This window comes from Geospiza fortis, unplaced genomic scaffold (genome assembly GCF_000277835.1).
Source record: "Geospiza fortis unplaced genomic scaffold, GeoFor_1.0 scaffold1, whole genome shotgun sequence".
Lineage (NCBI taxonomy): Eukaryota > Metazoa > Chordata > Aves > Passeriformes > Thraupidae > Geospiza > Geospiza fortis.
The window spans coordinates 3,471,170-3,489,983 of record NW_005054320.1 but is presented as its reverse complement, the minus strand read 5'-3'; the positions used below and the strand labels follow the sequence as shown (position 1 = coordinate 3,489,983).

At 45.7% G+C, this 18,814-nt stretch overlaps 1 protein-coding gene across 1 annotated transcript in view; it reads right to left on the bottom strand.

The window, feature by feature from the left end:
* Nucleotides 1–601: 601 nt before the first annotated feature.
* The window catches only part of GAP43 (growth associated protein 43), a 52,974-nt gene continuing 34,761 nt past the window's right edge, over nucleotides 602–18,814 (bottom strand). The window contains exon 3 of the mRNA XM_005420549.2: nucleotides 602–1,384. Within this exon, the coding sequence (XP_005420606.1) occupies nucleotides 1,296–1,384 (89 nt within the window). The 3' untranslated portion in view covers nucleotides 602–1,295. The remainder of the gene's footprint in view (nucleotides 1,385–18,814) is intronic.

The following is an 18,814-nucleotide window of genomic DNA, read 5'->3' as shown; positions in this document are numbered from 1 at the left end:
GGAATGAGGTTTTTTTCAAAGTGCCACCAACTGGCTCCTAGGCCACCAGGCCTTGTCCTGCCTGTGTGCCTATTTATTCAGTAAATATTGAATAATAATTGGCCCAATTCATTTTGCCAAACAGAACACTTTTGGGGGGTCACACTATGCTACTCAAGGACTTCAACTTCAGCCCAATGGGATGAGCGTCATCCTACTGTGGCGAGAAGCTCAGGTCCTAGGGCCCTGTCCCCTCACAGCCCTTGGCACACCCCTTGGCAGGGGTTAGACCTTGGACATAAATCAAAGCTGGTCCCTCTACAGGCTCATACCTCCAAGGTCACCATAGTTCCCCAAATCAGGGCCTAGAGGTCTCCTAGAGGGATGCTTTCAATGACCTTTCCTAAAACTGATCTTGCTACTTTCATTATTTATGTTAGTCAGTGCAAACATCTCGTTCAAAATCCAAGCCTGCTCCCCTTAGAATCCCCTCAGTAGTGCCAAGCAGAGCAGTCAGTCGCTGACTTGTGGCCAAGGAGCACAGCTGGGCCACGCAAGAAGTGGCCCACCAAAGACCACAGTTCAGCAGCATGTACGGCAGCATAGAAATGCGACACGGTGGTATTAATGATAATTATTCTCATTTATTATAATTATTGTTCAGTTTGAAAAAGGAGCCTGGAGCCAAGCATTACGCTAATTGGCACATTTTCTAGTTGTTATTTTAGTTCTGAAAACAAACTGGGGTTTAGTATTCTTTTTTGTTCATTTGTTTGTTGTGTTTGGTCTTTTGTTTGTTTTTTCTTTCGTTCATTCCATCACATTGAAAAAGGAAGAAAAAAACCTTTTTTTCCCCCCTCTTTTGTTTTAACTCACTCGGTAAGTCTGGACTCCTCAGATGAACGTAACATTGCACACACACACACTTGGAGAAGAGAGAGAGGAGAGAGAGAGAGAGAGAGCGAGCGCTCGCAGTGGGCAGACAGACACACGCACGCGCCAGGTCAAAGAACTCTGATACAGTGCAAGAATTTTCCCAAAATGATTGGATCATCATTACCAAAAACTTGCCATAACAACACCAAGAAACAAAGAAATGTTTAAGCCACACTGTTTGACTGGGATTTTTCCTGCTTTTTTTTTTTCTTTAAATGTTTGCCACACAGAGAGAAAAAGGGTTTAAGTGGTAATGGGAGAGGGACAGACACAGGCTCACAGATGTGAGCAGGAAGGGGGAAAATTGAGATTGGGGTGGGAAGGAAGGATAGAGGATAGGGGGAGGGAGGGAGGGGCAATGGGGAGTCATTTCTTAATGTTCAGGCATTTTCTTGGTCCGCCTTGCTCTCTTCTTCTTTCACCTCTTCCTGCTGGGCACTTTCAGTAGGTTTGGTTTCTTCTACAGCATCTAGTGGGGAAAGAGATGGTCCAGCGTTAGTCAGCCATGATCTAGAGCATCCTGCATGTGCACGCAGCCTGATGGACTGCATGGCTTCAGGCTTCCCTCTCTCCAAAGTCACCCAGGTCTCAAAGTCCCTGGAATTTCTGCAGCATGAAAAGAACATGCCAAGGTTCAGCCCAGCAGGCAAATATGTAGCTCTCACAAAACACCTTCAGCCAGAAAGCATGTGCCACTGGAAGGAGCTGCCTTGCTCACTGCTGATGCCCCAGACAACTACTGTTCATTTCATTAGGGGCACTGATTGGACTCCTGGCTTATCAGCTAGATCACACACCCTTTTACAGAACCCACTGACTGTACCAGTCACTGTCCCGCAATTACAATATGGATACTCCCAGATGAGACTTAAAGAGAGTCACAAAGAGCAAACTCTATACACACCTGAAGCCTGCAAGACCAAGAGGGAAAAAATTTATACCCTGTAACTCAGATTTCTCTCACACTGAACAGAGATCTAGAGAAATGTCTATAGCCTCCAAGAATGGGAGCCTTTATCCAGAGGTTGTCACATCTCTCCAGTTTTCTAGTCTCTCCTTTCAAAAGCAAAGCTGCCCTGGGGGGAAGCACTGAGTATAACTGGGAGTTTGCTCTGCCTGTCAGTCAGACACCTTGTTCTGGCACACCATTCACATGAGAAGTTAAAACTACTGCTAGGAGCTGTCCCCCAATGAACTAGACAGAGGATCAGAACCCAGGAGAAGGCAGAGGCAGCCAATAGGAACAAGGCAAATGAACGGAATGTCCCTCAAGCTGGAGTGATCTCACTCCTGGGTTCATCTAGCCCATGCCTCCTTCATTGCAGCAGGACAGATTTAATTGTCTTGGAGTTTCTATGCCTAGCTCTCACCAGGGTACACTAACATGTCCCCAGCCTCTTTCAGAAACAGTGCATGTACTGTGTGGATGCTTTTTACAGGACAAGGTGGTGGTGGATCCAGAGATGTATGATAGAATAATGCACAAGGGTCTTAGTGCACTGTAGTGACTGGTCTGCTCCATTGCCATCTCTCCCTTTTCCTCACTGGCTCCCAGTCCCACACATACAGAGCCCATGGAGAGATCAAGCAAGCAGCAATCCAGACTTGGGATAAAGAACAGGGGAAAGAAACACTTGGGATACAAAGAACAGGGAAAAGAAACAAGCACTGAAGGAGGAGGGAGTGATGTGGGACTGACCACATGCCGTTGGTATGACATATTGTACCCATCTCATTCAGAGAGCACTGTAGGTTCCCTGCACAGTTCCTGGCATCTCTGATGGGCTATGAAACTACATTGTACCCATAAATAAAATGAGCCAGGGGCTGCTCCCTGGCCCTGAGGCCGACTGGCACCACCAGCTTATGTCCATATGGCTAAACTCTCTTCTTCTCCAGAACAGGGTAGCTGTGTCTGGGACCTGTCTGATGCAAAGCTGCTTGGTGTACACAAAAATCATACCACACAAAAATTCACAACTGAACATCCTCATTGTTAGGTGCTGTCAGCCTAACAATGAGGATGTTCAGTTGCCAGTGTTTAGTTTATGAGGAGTAGCATCCTCATACCCATGTTTCAGGAGAATGCTAATTGGGACGTGAAACTTTCCTTACTGACACCATTCATGATTTTGGCCTGGTTCATTTGATGCCATCAGATGGCAGACTTGTATTTGCTTCCAATACTGGCAGTAGGTGCTACATTCCTACTTCCCTCCTCCCCTCAGCTCTTTTAGCCTAGGTTTTAAACATGTTCCTAAGCACCACTTCCTTATGAATCACCTTTAAGTTGTGTGCAACTTTCCATTCTGAATCATCTTCATTAAAGGCTCTGCTTCTGGACCTTCAAATACTTTTAATCTTAGTAAATTCTGACTGCTGATTTTCCAGAAGGAAAAATTTCTGTGGGAACATCCCCATGGCCTCAGCCTCTGCATCTGCAAACCCCCTGTCTGCAAAAACATCTGTGGACTTTCTTTCCCTTGATACAGAACAGCTAAGCACGATGCTATTCAAGGACTCCATCTATATCTGGTACAGCTACCACCACAGACCAGAGACAAAATAGGCTACTGATTAAAATAGAATCATAACAAGTATCATTGGGAGGCAAAGCTTGGCCTACTTTTTTAATTTTCTTGAATGACTTGATCACTGGGAGGGAGGAGAGTCCCTTTAATGCTGCTCTTCAAGGCATTCATAGCAGGAGACACATTGAATTACGAAGCCGAGAGTAGAATCCCAGTGTGCAACCATCTACTCCTAACTTTGAGTGAAAAGATTATTGTTAGCCAGCAGCAAAGTCTGATTTCTTACATGGCTCTTACAGATTCTAGTAAGGCAGAATTTCTGGGGTTTTCTTACATAAATGGAAGATAAGTGAAAGAGCAACAAAGAGACAGAACGTGGCTTCAGGAGCCCAAGTCTGACACTGCTTTTCATTGTGTTTAAAAATTTTTGTGTCTTCCTACCAAAAAATATGCACAGGTTTTAGCCAGCAGTCTCACAGCTCGCTCAGGACAGCACAACAGACAGGCACATTACACAGCAAGCACAGGGATGGACAGACAGACACTGGGAGTCCTGCTCATCTGCTGTGCTACCAAGTAATACAGATGCTCTGGTTAATCAGCAGCTGAAAATGGGGTCCAGCTCCAACAGTGGTGGACTCTTGACAGCACTCCAGGAAGGATGGACAGGAAATCTGCTCACACTCAAGGTGGAGGAGCTGGCAGTGATGTTGGTTAGCTCCCAGTGTTCCCATGCTGTCCTTGCTCTTAGGATAAGCAGGCAAGTTGAAACACAATTTTCTGCCATGTTCTATTCCCTGTTAACTCACCACAGTGGCAAATCTAATTTCCAGGGAGTACCCATGGCGCCTGGAGATCCCTGGCTGGCAGAGGAACTGCACAGAGGTGCCTCACTGTCCCCATTAATGTTCTCTGGGGAGCAGATAGTGGCAGGCTGATGACTCTCTGCTGAAGAAGGCCAGAGACTGCACTGATTTCTGCCATGGATGAAATAGACTGGACTAACAAGGATCATGGAGCAGCAGGAACAATTTAAGGTCACTTCATCATGTATAAAAGTCAACAGAGAGGGATCATACAACTAAAATGCTGGACTTTGCATATTCCAAGTATAAACAAAATCTCTAGCTTTTTGAATAAGAATTTTGAATAAGAATTATCTGAATCACTTAATAAGAATTAATTAATCACTCTCCCTTTTTTCTCTTGCATGATATTGAAGCTTTAAGGGGAAAGACTCTGTGTACTGCTACACCCTGCTAAGCCATGTCTTATTTCCTGGCAGCTTTACCAGCGCTTCATCGATCTTTGGGATGAGGGAAAGGAAGCAACCCGGTGTTATTATGTAGTAATGAACTCTAGCAAGAGGCAATACCATGAAAGAAAAAAGAATTTAGCACCAAAAAAAAAAAAAAAAAAAAAAAAAAAAAAACCAGCAGGGCCCCAAGAAAAAAAAAAAAAAAAAAAAAGTCAAGCAGCAGCGCTGCTAAACCACAGCAGTAAAAAGAAGAAGATTTGCTCTGCGCAATGGGGGCAATAATGCACCACAACCCCAGTGACATCAGGGCCAGTTAACAGCAGCTTCTGATTCATGAGAAAAGGTGAGGCATTTTATCTGACTCACCAGTTTGCTTGATGCAGGCTATTTCTGCAGTCTGTTTTCTGGGCTTTCTCCAGCCTTGCTTTCAGTGTCCCAGCAGAGGAGGGCAGGGTATCCCCAGGGACATTAGCAGATAACTGTCCTGGGGATTCCATACATCAGAGAGGCTATCTCTTACACTGCTTTTTACCTAATACTAGTCCTGATTTTCCATTTTTTTGAACTCTGGGATATCATACCTGTGGGTTTGCAGAGGACAAATACCATTATACAGCCAGAACTGCACAGTTTGGACATTTTTCATTCACTTTGTACTTTGTTGCAAAGGTGACAAAAAAGTGGTTGACAATTCAGGCCATCCCCTGCTTGAGGAACAATAGCATTTCATCCTGGGTAGCCAAACTTCCGCCTGTCTAAAGCTGCCTCCCTTCTGAACATGCCAGCACTGTGAGATCTCCTCCTGCCTGCACAGAGCCCTCTGTGTCCACTTGCAAGGGAAGGAAGCAATGAGCTCTTTCTTCAGGTGGGCCTGGACTGGGGCAGCATCAATGTGCACGGGGTGACACCATGAAATGAGAAAGCTGAAGTGAGAGTGGATGGACATCTCACCTGACTCCAGATACCTACAGAGAGATATCTGCAGCTGATCTTCTCATCCCCTCCTTCCTTCCTAATTAGTGGAAATAAATAGGACATTTCTAAGACTCTCTTAACCTGTCTTATTTGGATGCCTACTTTAGGACAAATTGCAGCCTGGGAATATCTACACCTGCAGCAAGCCAAGGTGGAGACATTCACATTTGTTCTAGAGCACTCCAGCTACAAAGCAAAAAGAAAGATCCAAACTCAGAAAATGAGAGAGTGAATGAGGAGGGGAGAGGGAGCTTTAATATAAAGCAAAAAAAAACCCAACTTGGGTGGGGGGGGAGGCAAAACCAAATTCAGTCTTGAAGGGAAAAGCAAAAATGGCTAGGTCAGAAAGCTAAAAAAAAAATCACCTCAAACTAACAACAAAACAAACCTAGTTTGTGCTTGCAATGACCACCCTTACAGTTCTTTTAATGCACACCAGTCATCACTTGCACTCTTTGTGGTTACTCCACTCCTGCAGTCCCACCCTTCTAGCTCTAAGATTTTAGTTTGCCTTTTTATTTCAATCTTTGCTGCAGTCCAGATCATCTTATAGCCTAAGATAATTTTGCCAAAGAGATAGGCATCTGTAAGCTGAGCTGCCACTGTTCTCACTTCCATTTAGCTCTCTGGATGGTGCAGTCAAGTTGAGAAACCTTTTGGGCAGCCCTGGACAAACCTTAAGCCATTACTGCAGAATTGTTTAAGGGTAGAGCTGCACGGTGGGAGAGGCTGATGTGTGTTTCCCAGCTGAAGGGCCTGTGTTAAAGAGAGGCTTTATACCTACAGCTCCAACTGGCACCTGCCGGGAAACATCATGGAAGAGCAACAACATGGAAGTGAGATATAAAGCCTCGCTGCAATAGGGTCTTAAAGAGCTTCTGCTCCTCAGCACTCGACTTATTTCCTGGAAAGGGTGAGAGCTGTGTCTGCGAGCCCTGCTGGGGGAGCAAACGCCTGGAACATGTGCAGCCCCGGTTGCTGTGGAGCTGAGGCAGGCACGCAGGCAGCAGTCCTGCCGGATGGTGGTGCCTCCAGCTGCCTCTGCTCTAATGGCTGAGCATGCAGGCTCCCCTCCAAGTCTCTCCACTGCCCTACATTAGTGAAATTAGGTTGAGTGGAATTCCGGGTAAAACACTGTCTCTTGGGACCTGCCCAGCTCCTGTCTGACTTGCCAAGATTAATTAAATCAGAACAGACATCAGCTTATGACCACAGCAGCAGCAACCTCTCTGATGATCATTTCTTTTGTGACTGGTGGCTTGGGTTTTGTTTTCCTTTTTGTCTCTATTCCACTGCAGATCTTTAAATTACCACAGCCAATGCCAAGAGACGAGAAATTGCACAACACTCTGGGATTCTAATACAGATGCAGAGATTTTGCTTTTCCTGCTTTCTCAGTGTTTGCATAATTATTGCTGATATTGATTGTGCAGCTAGAACTCTCCTGTGCATTCACACTGAAGAACTGCCCAAATCTCTTCAGACGCTGCTCTCCCTAGCATTTGTCAGGCTTCCTCCTTTCTCTGTCCTTTGCCAGCTACAGCTTGGGCAGGGATGGAACTGAAAACCTGTTCCTCATCCGGTCATCACTCTGCTCCCAAATATTAGTCTGGGCTTTCCTGTCCTGTTACGAGCAGATCTCACATGACCCAGAGATGACTCTACTTAATTTATTCTTTTTTTTTTTTTGAGGATAAGGAGTACTGGAAAGCCTCATTTAAAATCTCTGCCCTGAGCATCTCCTAGTTTTAATGACATTTGGATCCAGATTTGAATCCAGGCTTCACAGCTTGATTCATCTGTCCCAATCCATCTGTCCTTCTAGCCAGCCAGAAGTCTATTCCAGGCAGACGATGGTAGGGCTGAGACTGCTGAAACAAGACACACTTCAGGTTCAGAGCTGTTGCTTACACAGTTCTCTTTCTGATCCATGTTAGCCCATTGCAGTCAGCCCTATTGTGCATCATATGCAGAGGTAAAATCCTTCACCCTCCAGATTTGCTGCCTCTGAAAACAGGTAGACTTATGCTGCCCCAGCTAAACACCAAGAAAGGAAGGAATTGGGTATATCACAGAAGTGGCTGTGTCTGGTCCAGGGTACTGACTCATATGATTTCTCCCAAATCCCTGGTGAATCCCTCACTCAGCAGAGACAGCCCCATGGTACTGATTCCTGCAAGCCCTGGGGTCCTGGTGAGCACATGGCACCTGGGAGATCTGCAAGCCCTTGGCACACCCTGCAACAAGGTGGTGGGGAGGAGTGTCCCCAGTGCAAGTAGCAGGCAGGAGGTCCAGGGAAGTCACCTAATAATTACTGGAAAGCAGCAAGCAAGTCAGCCTGTTAAGGCTGAAACAAAAATGCAAATATGGCCCCAATACATGGTAGCTTGGGCCTCTTATTCCTGCACCACCTCATCTTTTTCCAGAACCATGTAAGAATTGTTCAGTTGCCCTAGCAGTGAGGAAAAAAACCCAAAAAACTACAACTTCTGCAAGTCCCATAGCTGGTAACTTTGGTCCAAACTTGGACATCTGGCTCTTTTTCTGATCCTGCTAAATCCTCAGAGGACAGCCAGACACAGTTCTGTCACCCCAGATGCCTTTGCACTTTGTCAGGGTGAAGAGCCAGTGGCTTAGGGATTTCCACTCCTTCTCATCCCACCCCATGCCTTTCTCCCTCTGGCACCACCATGGAAATCCAAGCCTGCACTGGCATCCATGTGTGCGGTAGAGGGAAAGGGAGGGAATGGTGGGAGAGCTGCTCAGGGTGCGCAGCAGTGGGGAGGGGGTGTGGAGGGGAGTCAGGCTCACAGCTCCATTGCAAAGCATCTTTCACAGTGTCTAGACACCAGCTGCCGGGTTGCCGAGGAAACTCCCCAACTTCGGCTGAGGGAAGGGAGCATTGAGGTCTCCAGAGAAATGGGAGTGATGGAGGAAAAGGGTGGGGAGAGAAAAGGGAGGATGTTCCTTGTGAATGTGAGGTGTTAACCCTGTTAGAGCTACGTTTGCAAATATTCTTCCATCCTGGAGAACGGGAAAGAAGCAGTTCTCTTTCTTTCTTCCACTGCTGTTTCTTTCCCTCATCCATGGATGCAGCCAGACATGGAAGCTGAGAAAAACGACATGCCTACTGCTGACTGTTCATTTATTGCTGCCTATCACCAGCACTTTTGTCCCAAACTCCCTTCCTACTGTACTCAAAACTGGGCAATTTCAATCCAGCTACAACTGGAAGAAGCCCTACCAGAGTGATTAAGTTTTTGGACAGCAAGATCTCCTTTAGCAAGGCCAGTGCCTTGGCCACTGTCACACTACAAGCAAAGGCAGCTGCAGGGAGGACGGAGTGCTCCCACCTGGCAGCAGTGTCATCTGTCACAGTGCTTCTGTGGGGATGCTCTGTGGCACCAGAAAGTGGTGGGCAGGTGGGAGGCTGCGTAGTACAGTGGCCAAAGGCAAGGTAAAAGAGCTCTTTCAGGATGAGATGCCTTAGGGCAGATATTTTATACTGGCATTGAATGGCCTCCTACCAAACAGCATCGAAGGTGCTGTGACCTCAGAGGTGTTGTGACCTCAGCAGATCTCTACCAAGGTTCCATGGTCTTCACAGCCACGGAGCTTGAGGGGAGAAATGGGAAGTGACTTGTGCAGGGTGTCCCCAGCCATCAGCTGGGATCAGAGTTGATCTGATGAACAATCAGGTGCTCAGCTGTCCTGATGAACCAGAAGGGCTCCCTCCACGAGTGTTTCCAAGCTACCATCCCCTCTATCTCCTGCATTCATTACTTCACCTGAGGAAAACCTTAGAAAAAATTACCCATAAGTTGCTCTTTACTCCTCTTCTCCCCTGCCCCTGTTGATCTCCCATAGATCCTGCAGACCAGAAAGGGTACTCTTTAAATCTTTAAATACCTTATGATTCAAAGAGCTTGAATATAGAGGTTTTAACTTTCTTCCAGCTGTGGAATGTAACAGTTGACAGCTGCTCTTGGCACATGTATTGGAAAACAGGATGTCCCTGTCTCATGCAACAGCATTCTTTTGGGTCACCCATCTTTTCTCCCTTGCTGGTTTAGGTTCTGGAGGATGGTTTAGAAAGAGAGGGCATGTGAGGGGACAGAGGAACAAGATCTTTCTAAGACACATCCATTTACTCTTTAGCTTCTTTAGAACAAGTGCCCTATGAGATTATAGGGGCGAAATCAGAAGAAATAAGAAGAAATGGAAATATCCTGAATAGATATAGGCCAATTGAACTTTATTGAAGTGACAGATAGATTTTTCTACAGCCAGGACATTCCTAGCAAAGTAATTAATTCAGGGAATGAAGCTCACAGCCCTTGGGGATGGAGGTTTGAATTTGGAGAGGCCAAGCAGATGCACAGCAAGTGACAGAAGTTTGACAGACAGATCAGGTCCTCAGAGGTCTGCCCATCTCACAGCTCTGCTGAGAAGCCTGGCAATGGTGGTAGGATCAGTGAGGGGATAAAAATGAACCTGAAACTGTGGCAGACTGCTGGCATTCATGCACTGCTGATCCTGAAATAAAGAGGGTTAAGAAGAGGAAAGAAACGTGCAGAGTGTTAGAGCCTTTGGGCTCTCCATCTACAGCTCCCACCTCCTCACACAGGACTGACTGTGAAGCTCTTCTCCTCCCCTTCCCCAGCAAAACTGGCTAGGGAAAAGAAACTAAAGGAGGAAATCTTCTGTAATTGCAGCAAAATGGTCTAGAAATTCCTTCAGTGCATCCAGAATTAATGTGCCGCTCCTCCCCTCATACTCCTCCCCCTTCAGCTGTCGGTGGCAGGAAAACAAATTGCTGCAGCCCTTACTACAAACCATGCTCCTGCCTCCCTTCCCCCAGCCCAAAAGACATGTGCCATTCATAAGCTGCCTGACTGCTGGTCTCCATTATTAAAGCCTAGAAGACTGATAAATTGGGGATTCATGGGGCCTGCAAGCCTCCAACAACCACATTGCCATGGAAACCAGAGGCAGCCTCCATCTCCAGCAGAAATGATATTGATCTAGCTGAAGGCAGGGAATTACAATCAAGGGGAGGATATAAAATGTCTCTTTTTCTTCCCTTTGCCATCCTCCCATTTCGAGTTTAAATGAAGGAGAAATTTCATTTAGAGATCATTAGTTTGTTTCCGTCCATCATCATACACCAAGGCTCTGCAAATTGGATGCTAAAATTATTAAATGCCTGTTGTCAGGCTTTCCACAGCCATCTTCTTGATAACTGTCCCCAGCAGCTGCAACATCAACACCACCAGCTCTTTGCATCAAAGAAATTACTAGTATTTCTCAAACGCATGGCTGGTGCACACCCATAGAATCCCAATGTGTTTTGTGCAGGATAATACACAGGCACTGCTCTCCAGAAGGCAGTTTAGGCTTCATGCTCTACCCAGGGAAACTCCTGGGAGCCTTTGCTTTTCATTTCATCAGGAGGAGGCTTGGGAGCCCAGACATAGGAAGAGGCATTTTGAACTGCAAACACTTGTGGGAAAAACCCCATTTTGAGACATTACAGTGGCATTTGTGGTGTAGAGCAATTCTCCCCTCTTCTTGAAATCCCTTGTCTGGGACTGCTTAACAGCTGCTTTCCTGAGGATGGAAAGATCAGAATTCTCAGTGCCTGTCCTGCAAAACTGGGTAGGCAGCTGGCACTTTCCCCAGATTATATAAAGGGCAGATCCTCCTGGTTTGACCTAAGGTGAGGGGTTGGGCTGTGTAGTCATCGCTTCTGCCCCAAGAAATCTGTGACCACAGGTGTGTGATGCTTGCCCCAGTAAGTGGTCAGCTCCACAGAAAAGGAAGTGTAGGGCAGCCCTGAGCCTGGCACTGGCCATTTTCAAAGAGCCAAGCTGTATAGCAGGAAGGAAGGAAGGAGCTCATGAGTGCTCCTATTGCCAGCACCAGTCTTCTCTGTGAAGGTGGCAGCAGTTTGCATCAGTAACTCTGATTTTAATTCAAATTTGGCAAGCTCCATTTTGTTTTATTTTATTTTTTGACCAGTTTTGAGAGCTGTTTCTCCCAGTTGGAGAGGGACTATTGAGTCTCTGAACTCTCTGAGTGCTGAGCCAAGCGAACCGATGCAGCTGTCCCACAGTAGCCATCTCGGTTTAATTGGCTTTTCACAATAACAATTCCATCAGGCAGATAATGAATTCGGCCATGACATGAGGCCGCTCGGTGGGACAGCTGCAAATGCTGGGGAGACCACCTAGGGGCACAGCCAGGCAGCCCCATGCCCTGTGCACAGCCAGCTGTGCCATAGCCAAGATGCGCCACCTCTCTGGAGCAGCAGGAATGTCTGGGTTGTCAACAGCTCCTCAGTACTGTCCACTATGGTGGAAAAAAACAGGGAGCTAAGACATCCCTTTGCTGAGCTAGTCTGCAGTAACAAGGCTTCTTTTCCTCATCAAAGGAGAGTTTCCTTGGCCCTGACTCAGCTGTGGGACCAAGCACTAGCTGCTCCTCCACCATCTCGTGTGCAGCTAAAGTCTGCCATGAAGCCTGGATCTGCACAGATCCATGGAAGCTGCTAGTTACCACAGCTTCCACGTGCAGAGTTTGCACGTTTTTGGCCAGGGTGGAGCAGCCCATAATTTTGGCTTGAGGACCGTAATTTTGACAACAGTGGTCACAAGGAGAGGGCCTGATATGAGGCATGAACTCATCAGGCCTGAGCTGCTCTGACATTGCTCTGAAATTGCACTGAGGCACAGGAAGTGGCCCCCCACCATTTTGTGCTCTTATTGTCTCCTCCTGCTGATTTTATTTGCTGTAAAAGTCCTTGGCTCGGGTCTTGCCTGCTGGTCACAGAGCAATGTTGTGAGGTATCCATGTGAATGAACACGTCTCTCTTACTCTTCCTCTCCTGCTGGAGCTGTTCCACTTCCATAAACCATTAAATATTTATTGGGCCAGAGGAAAACATTGACTCTGTAGACCAGTGGTGAGGGCACTCATCTGGAATAGGGGAGACCAAATGCCACATCCTGGCTCCAGCAAACAATAAATAATTTATACAAAGTGGAGAAGCTCCAGCAGGAGGGAGCAGGGGAAAATGTGTCCAGCAGCCCAATGGCTCTCTTGCAAAGCTCAGTGGATTTCAGCTTCCTAGCATAAGGCTTCTGTCCCATTCAGGGAGGACTTGACCCTCCTACGCTAGCTACTCTAAGAGCAGGCAAAGATTTTCTTACTACTTCATTCTAAAAATCCCATAATTCCTGGTAAGGTATATAATATGTTTGGGTTCGAATAATTAAAGGGTACTTTAATGAAAAAAAAGATTATCACAGAAAAATGCCAATCTATATCAGGACTCAGAAGCTCTTCACAGTTGTGGTTTGAACTGTGATCAGGCTTATCTCTTCTGTTTGGCAGAACCATGTCAGTGTGTTTTGCTAGAAATGAGGCCAAGAAGTAGTTGCATGTTACATCAGTTAGAAGCATCTGAAATTTTCTTCTTCTTCCCTGATGTAAAAATCAGTGACTCCATCCATCTTTCTCATAGTCATTTGGCTTCAGCAATGTAAAAGGTTTCTATCTTGAGGCACAAAAAACCATTTTCTTTCTCAATTTCTGTCTCTTTATTGAGTGCAGTGAACAGTGCTGGGTTGGTGTCTCTGGAGACCAAAGTCTGCTGCTCAGCAGCAGTGCTGTGCATTTCCTCCCTGTGCCTTCCTGGTGGGCCTCAGCTGTGTTTGGGAGGGGATGTCTCATGGACAAGAGGTCAAGCTTAGTCCAAACAGGCACCATGCTTGGCCACACTGCTACGTCTCCCAACAAAGGCTTGGCAACAGTGCTGGGATGCCTTTGTGGAAACACATCTGCAACCCCAAAGACAGGCTTAAAGGCAAGTGCCAAACCTGTTTGCAGTGTTTGAACAGAGTTGCAAGATCAAGGTGACACTCATGCCTCCTCACTGTTTGGCAATAAAGAAGTCACGCCCTTTCACCACCTGGATCCCTGTGTACCTGCTGAGTAATGGACTGTGAATGCAGACAAAGGGCCAGACAGAATTGCTGCTCCTATGAACTGTAGCGCCCTTCCGAAGATAAACTCACAGCAGCCCTCTGATCAGATCCCATGAATGCGGGGGATTTCCGTCCCTTCTGACAGGAAGGGACACCAGAGGACCAATGTTGCAAGATTGCACTGAGTGCCTTCCAGGAGGACAAACATAGAGACCATTTGTGAGCAGATCTAAGATTAAGACAGATTCCTTCAACTCACAAATATTTCTGAATGGGGCAAACCCAATCTGAGGGTTTGGTCTCCTGTGACATACTCCTTGCTTCAGCACCAATGACCACAGGTTATTCTGAACTGCCTGTGACACTGAGGCTGAAGTAATGGGTGAAATCCTAGCCTTGCATAAGCAGAATAGGTAACACAGGATGTCTAAACTACTCTTTTTTTTTTCCTAAACCCACACCCAGTGAGGGAATGGAGTCCCATATTAATTTGAAAACTAGACCATTATGGACTTGGTCCACACAAGCTTGCATTTACACCTCCCTCTTAGAGACTTGTGTCATTTACAAATCAATGTGTGCCTCAAGCTTTTAAGAACATCAAAGAGGTTTTTACAAGTACTTGCTACCACCCCAACTTTAAATTACTTTTACTTTTACTGTATTCTATCTTCCATCTCTTCAAGTGGTTATCAAGCAAAGTCTTTGAAACATTTTTCACAGCTGCAAAGACAGTTCTGTCAAAGTCAGTAGCAAGGAATGCTCCTGCGTAATGGTCACAGCTCTTGTTCCTGCTCTCCTATGCTCTTCCCTGTACTGCAATGCATTATCAGATATGGTTCTGTACCACTGCACCCACTTCAGCGTTGGGATTTGGATGCTCTTCCAAATGTCAGAGAGATTTTCTTCTTCATTAAGCCCTGGAGGTTACAGGTAATGTCCAGTTATCATTAGTTAGCATTACCAATTACTGTGTTTTGCTGAAGGAAGATGGAGAGGCTGAATACTGTCTTCCACCTTCTGCTTTCTTTCACAATGAAAGGAGGACTCATTTGCTATTGCCTCAGGGTACAGCTGGGAAGTCTGTCATTCTTTGAACACCGGCTAATTGGGACCTTATGACCTTTATCTAAGACTTATTTGCATGAAGCACTGAGTCTCACTTTTCTGGTCATTAGGGGAACAGCGTTTTCCTTTACATCCCTGGACCCTGTCCAGCTTTCCACAGCTCTTTTCCTGACTACACTGCAGCCTGGCGAAGGGCAGGTGTCCAAGGTGGATTCCTGACTGCCAGGACTTCAGCTGAGATTTTCCACTCTGTTCCAATGTCCCATGCTGACACTGATATAGTTAAGGACATAGCAAGAAAAAAGAAACATTTCACCAATTCACATTTGGTGATTACATAACCAAGGCTCTTAAATGGTACAGGCCATTAGAGCTAAAGGATCTGTAAAGGGAGCCTTTGGCAGGGAACACAGAAGTAGGAAAGAAGTCACAGCTCTAGTAACCTGCAAAACCAGACTGGACTCTTCTTCAAAGAACAGCAAAGCACACAATAGCAGTACTCTCCAGCATTTGGATTTCCCACATACATTATTTTTTAATATCTCGTCTATTTTCTGCCTGAAAGACATCCAGAGAGGAAAGCTAGGAAATGAGGAAGCCCTTCTTTAAATCAAGCTTGCAGCATGAATGTAGTCTTGAGAAATACTGTGTCTAGAAACCTGTTCAAATTGAGCCTGTGTAATATGGTCTTTCACAGGTCTATTGGAGGTCCAGAACTGGAGGTAGAAACTATCCCACAGAGCTGATGCCAGTGGCTCGACTTGTAAGCCTTCTGTCACTGCTTACATTTTCCTTGGTTCTCTTGGCCACTGCCCAGTCTCACAGAACATCATATGGCTAAATAAAATATTTTAGTAGTGTCTTTACAAAAAGAGTCATTGCAGTCATCTATGCTCATACAGTAGCTGTCTGCAAAAAGGAAAGAGACTGGTGTATGCAAGGACTGGGATAAGGAACAAAACGGAAGAAATAATGCCCTTTGGAAATGTGTAAAAAGTTACAGCTTTTTTTGGACTAATGTGAAGACTATCTGTCATTCCATCTCATAAAATAGATTTGCAGATTTGAAGGGAGTGCAGAGAAAAGCAACAGAGCTCCTAAAAAGCATGGGAATAATGTAATATAAAAAGCAGTTGAAACGACTGCTTGTGTTTTCTTCAGGAAGGAGATGAACAGCAAGGGCTATGAGACTATGCCCTCTGTGCATAAATGCATACTGTATGATGCTGTATACCATAATCAAAAGCATGAAGTAAGTATCACAAGATTTTGCTGTTTCTGTGACATAGCACGAGTGCAGAAAGATATTTAAGGCAATGGTGGCCAATTTCACTGAATTTTATGGCCATTGTACAGTTGGTTGGAGTTGGGAAAGCTGTTGATACTTAATCAGATATTTTGTGTGCATACACACACACATATATGCCATACAACATCACAGTTTTATTAGTATCAAAAGAGAGAATACATCATGCTTTACCTGTTAAACTAGGTCTTAGACAGTAGAAGACAGGGATGAGTCCCAACAGCAGAGAAGCAGTTTACCTTGGATCTGCCCATAGCAGTGCTTTGTGCTAGCCACAGAGGGCAGTACAAGAAATGGATGTTAGCTCTGACCTAGACTGGCAATTTCTGTGTTCCTCTACCAGTTATTTGCATGGATCCTTGTAAGTGCAACTTCACCTTGCCAGAGTCCATGAAATTTCCACAGAGATTGGAAGTGATCACTGCACTGACATTGATAATCCAGTATTAATGCACCTATTAAATAGCTCTTGAGGAATGTCTAACTAATCTGACTGTGCTGACCTGGTGAACTTTACAAATCCTTTTCCTCTGAATGTGGCAGTCATCTGTACCACAGAGTCAGTATTTCTACTTTTGAGTTTCAGCTCCCTGGAGCTGTAAATCCCAGCTGATATTCTGCAAGCTCATATGTGTCTGAAAAATCCAGCCTACTTGATCCTAGTGTAAAGAGATGACACTGGCAGCAGTGCAGAGCACTTCTGGCATCTACACCTAACAGCCATCACTTAAATTTCATTGTCTCTCTGTCCAGACTGTCCACAGGTCTGCTATTTGAGCCCTTCTCAGCAGAAATTCTGTTTATAATTTATGACAGAAAGCCTTCTTCCCACGGAGCATTTTCTGAAGGTGATCTGAATGCAGATGCAGTGAGCCACTGTGGAAAACATCATACCGAGAGTGATTTAGACCAAAATCTAGGTGGAGTTTGACCACTGCTCTTGGCTGTAGAAAGCCATGTGTTAGCATGAGTGACTACTGTACAACATGGCACACACTGTGACACTGGCAGGCACTGCCCTAAACAATGTCACCTGTACGTGTGGTTTGGAAGAGCAACAGCTGTAGCTGCCAACCAGAAGGGGTAAAAGATTGCTGTCACCTTTCCTGTAATTTGCAGCCTTCACAAAATGAGCAGTGACTCCAGTAACCAGCCCTGAGTGTCCATGCAGTCCTTACCGAGGTTCCAGAAAAACTGATACCTCTTAGGTATGGATGAGTGGTAACCCTGCTCTCCTCAAGGGGCCTTTTCCAGACTTGGCTTACACCTTTTCATCAGTAAATATGCTTAATGTCACCTATGATTTCATTAAAAAAGATCAAGTACTGCTTTACCATTGGCCCACTAGTACAGTTCCCACCTCTACAGGGCAAACTGCCCCTCATTAGGAATAGCAGACCTGAGGCATACATGGGACAAGAGACAGTATTGCACTGCAATAGAGGAGGAAATTCTGCACCTGTGTCAGGTTGTGTGTAAGAAAATTGTGACATCCAACCTGGCCCTCACATGGATGTTTGCACCAATGCAAACCCAGCTATGAAAGAGGTGATGTTTATACCCATATAGACACAATGCAAAGAATAAAATTTCAGAGGAACTAGGAACTAGACACAGACTTCATACTTCAGCGTGTGTCAGGCAACCTAAACTGCATTTATATAGTCTTTACTTTGTTGCTGGAATAGCACTACACACACAAAAAAATGCTGCCGTCGTTGCTTAGAGTTGTTCCCTCTGGGGCAGTCATGGGAAGACTATTGTATTTGCATTGCTTTCCTTGGCTACCAGGTGTAGCAGCAGAGATAAGCTGCCTTGCACAGGAACGGCTGTGAGGTTGTCCTGCCTCATGCCAGCTACTCATGAGCCAAGGCTGAGATTCCAAGCCACACAACTGCAATCCTCTCGCATAGTGCAGATTGCACGTTCTGGCTGCTACAAGACAAGAGACAGACTCCCTTTCCAAATCTTTATACAGCCAGCACTCCCAAAGTGCAGCAAGTATTGTCCTTCCATCAATATGGGGATTGAACTGAAAACAAAGAACTGATTCAACTGTGAACCATGAAAAAGGATCCACAGGGACTTGCTCCCTCTGAGGAAGTGAAGGGAAGATGGTGCCTCCCAGTGCTCCTTGCTTGCAGGATGCAGGGCCCTGGGGGAGCTGCAAGCCCGCTTACATGCAAAGCGCTTGTCACCTGGCTGATTTTTCATTTCAGCTGTGAAGCTGCTCCATTGTAAAGCTATTTCATGAAGCAGGAAAACCATTCTTCATTTCCCAACAAAAGAAGATCCGTTTGTTTCCTTAGGCACAATTTACTCTTTCACATTTCTGGGCTTTGTATTCTTACCTGACAATCTGAGAGTGCTTTGATGTGAGAGCCAACCCAATTTGGAGGTGAGACTTGAAAACTTGTGAAAAGTACAAATGGAATCTAACACTGTGTGACATCCACCTCCTCTCCTCCCCGGGAGGACATCATAGCTCCTCTTCTTCCATAGTCTGCTGTGCTGGATGCTGATCTCATTTCACAGCTGCACTACCAGACTCTTTCCAGTAACCTTCACGGAGACGCTCTGGATTTAAGCCAATGCAACCACGACTAGAACAAGTCTCACTTCCTCATCCACATGTAATGTATAAATTCCCCCCATCACTTTTGGATTTTGTCCTGTTGAGTAGGTTGGCATCTAAGGGAGCCTATCTAAGCATAATACCAACACCAAAGAGCTAAAAGCTGGATCATAAGAAGAAAACCTATAAATCTAAGTC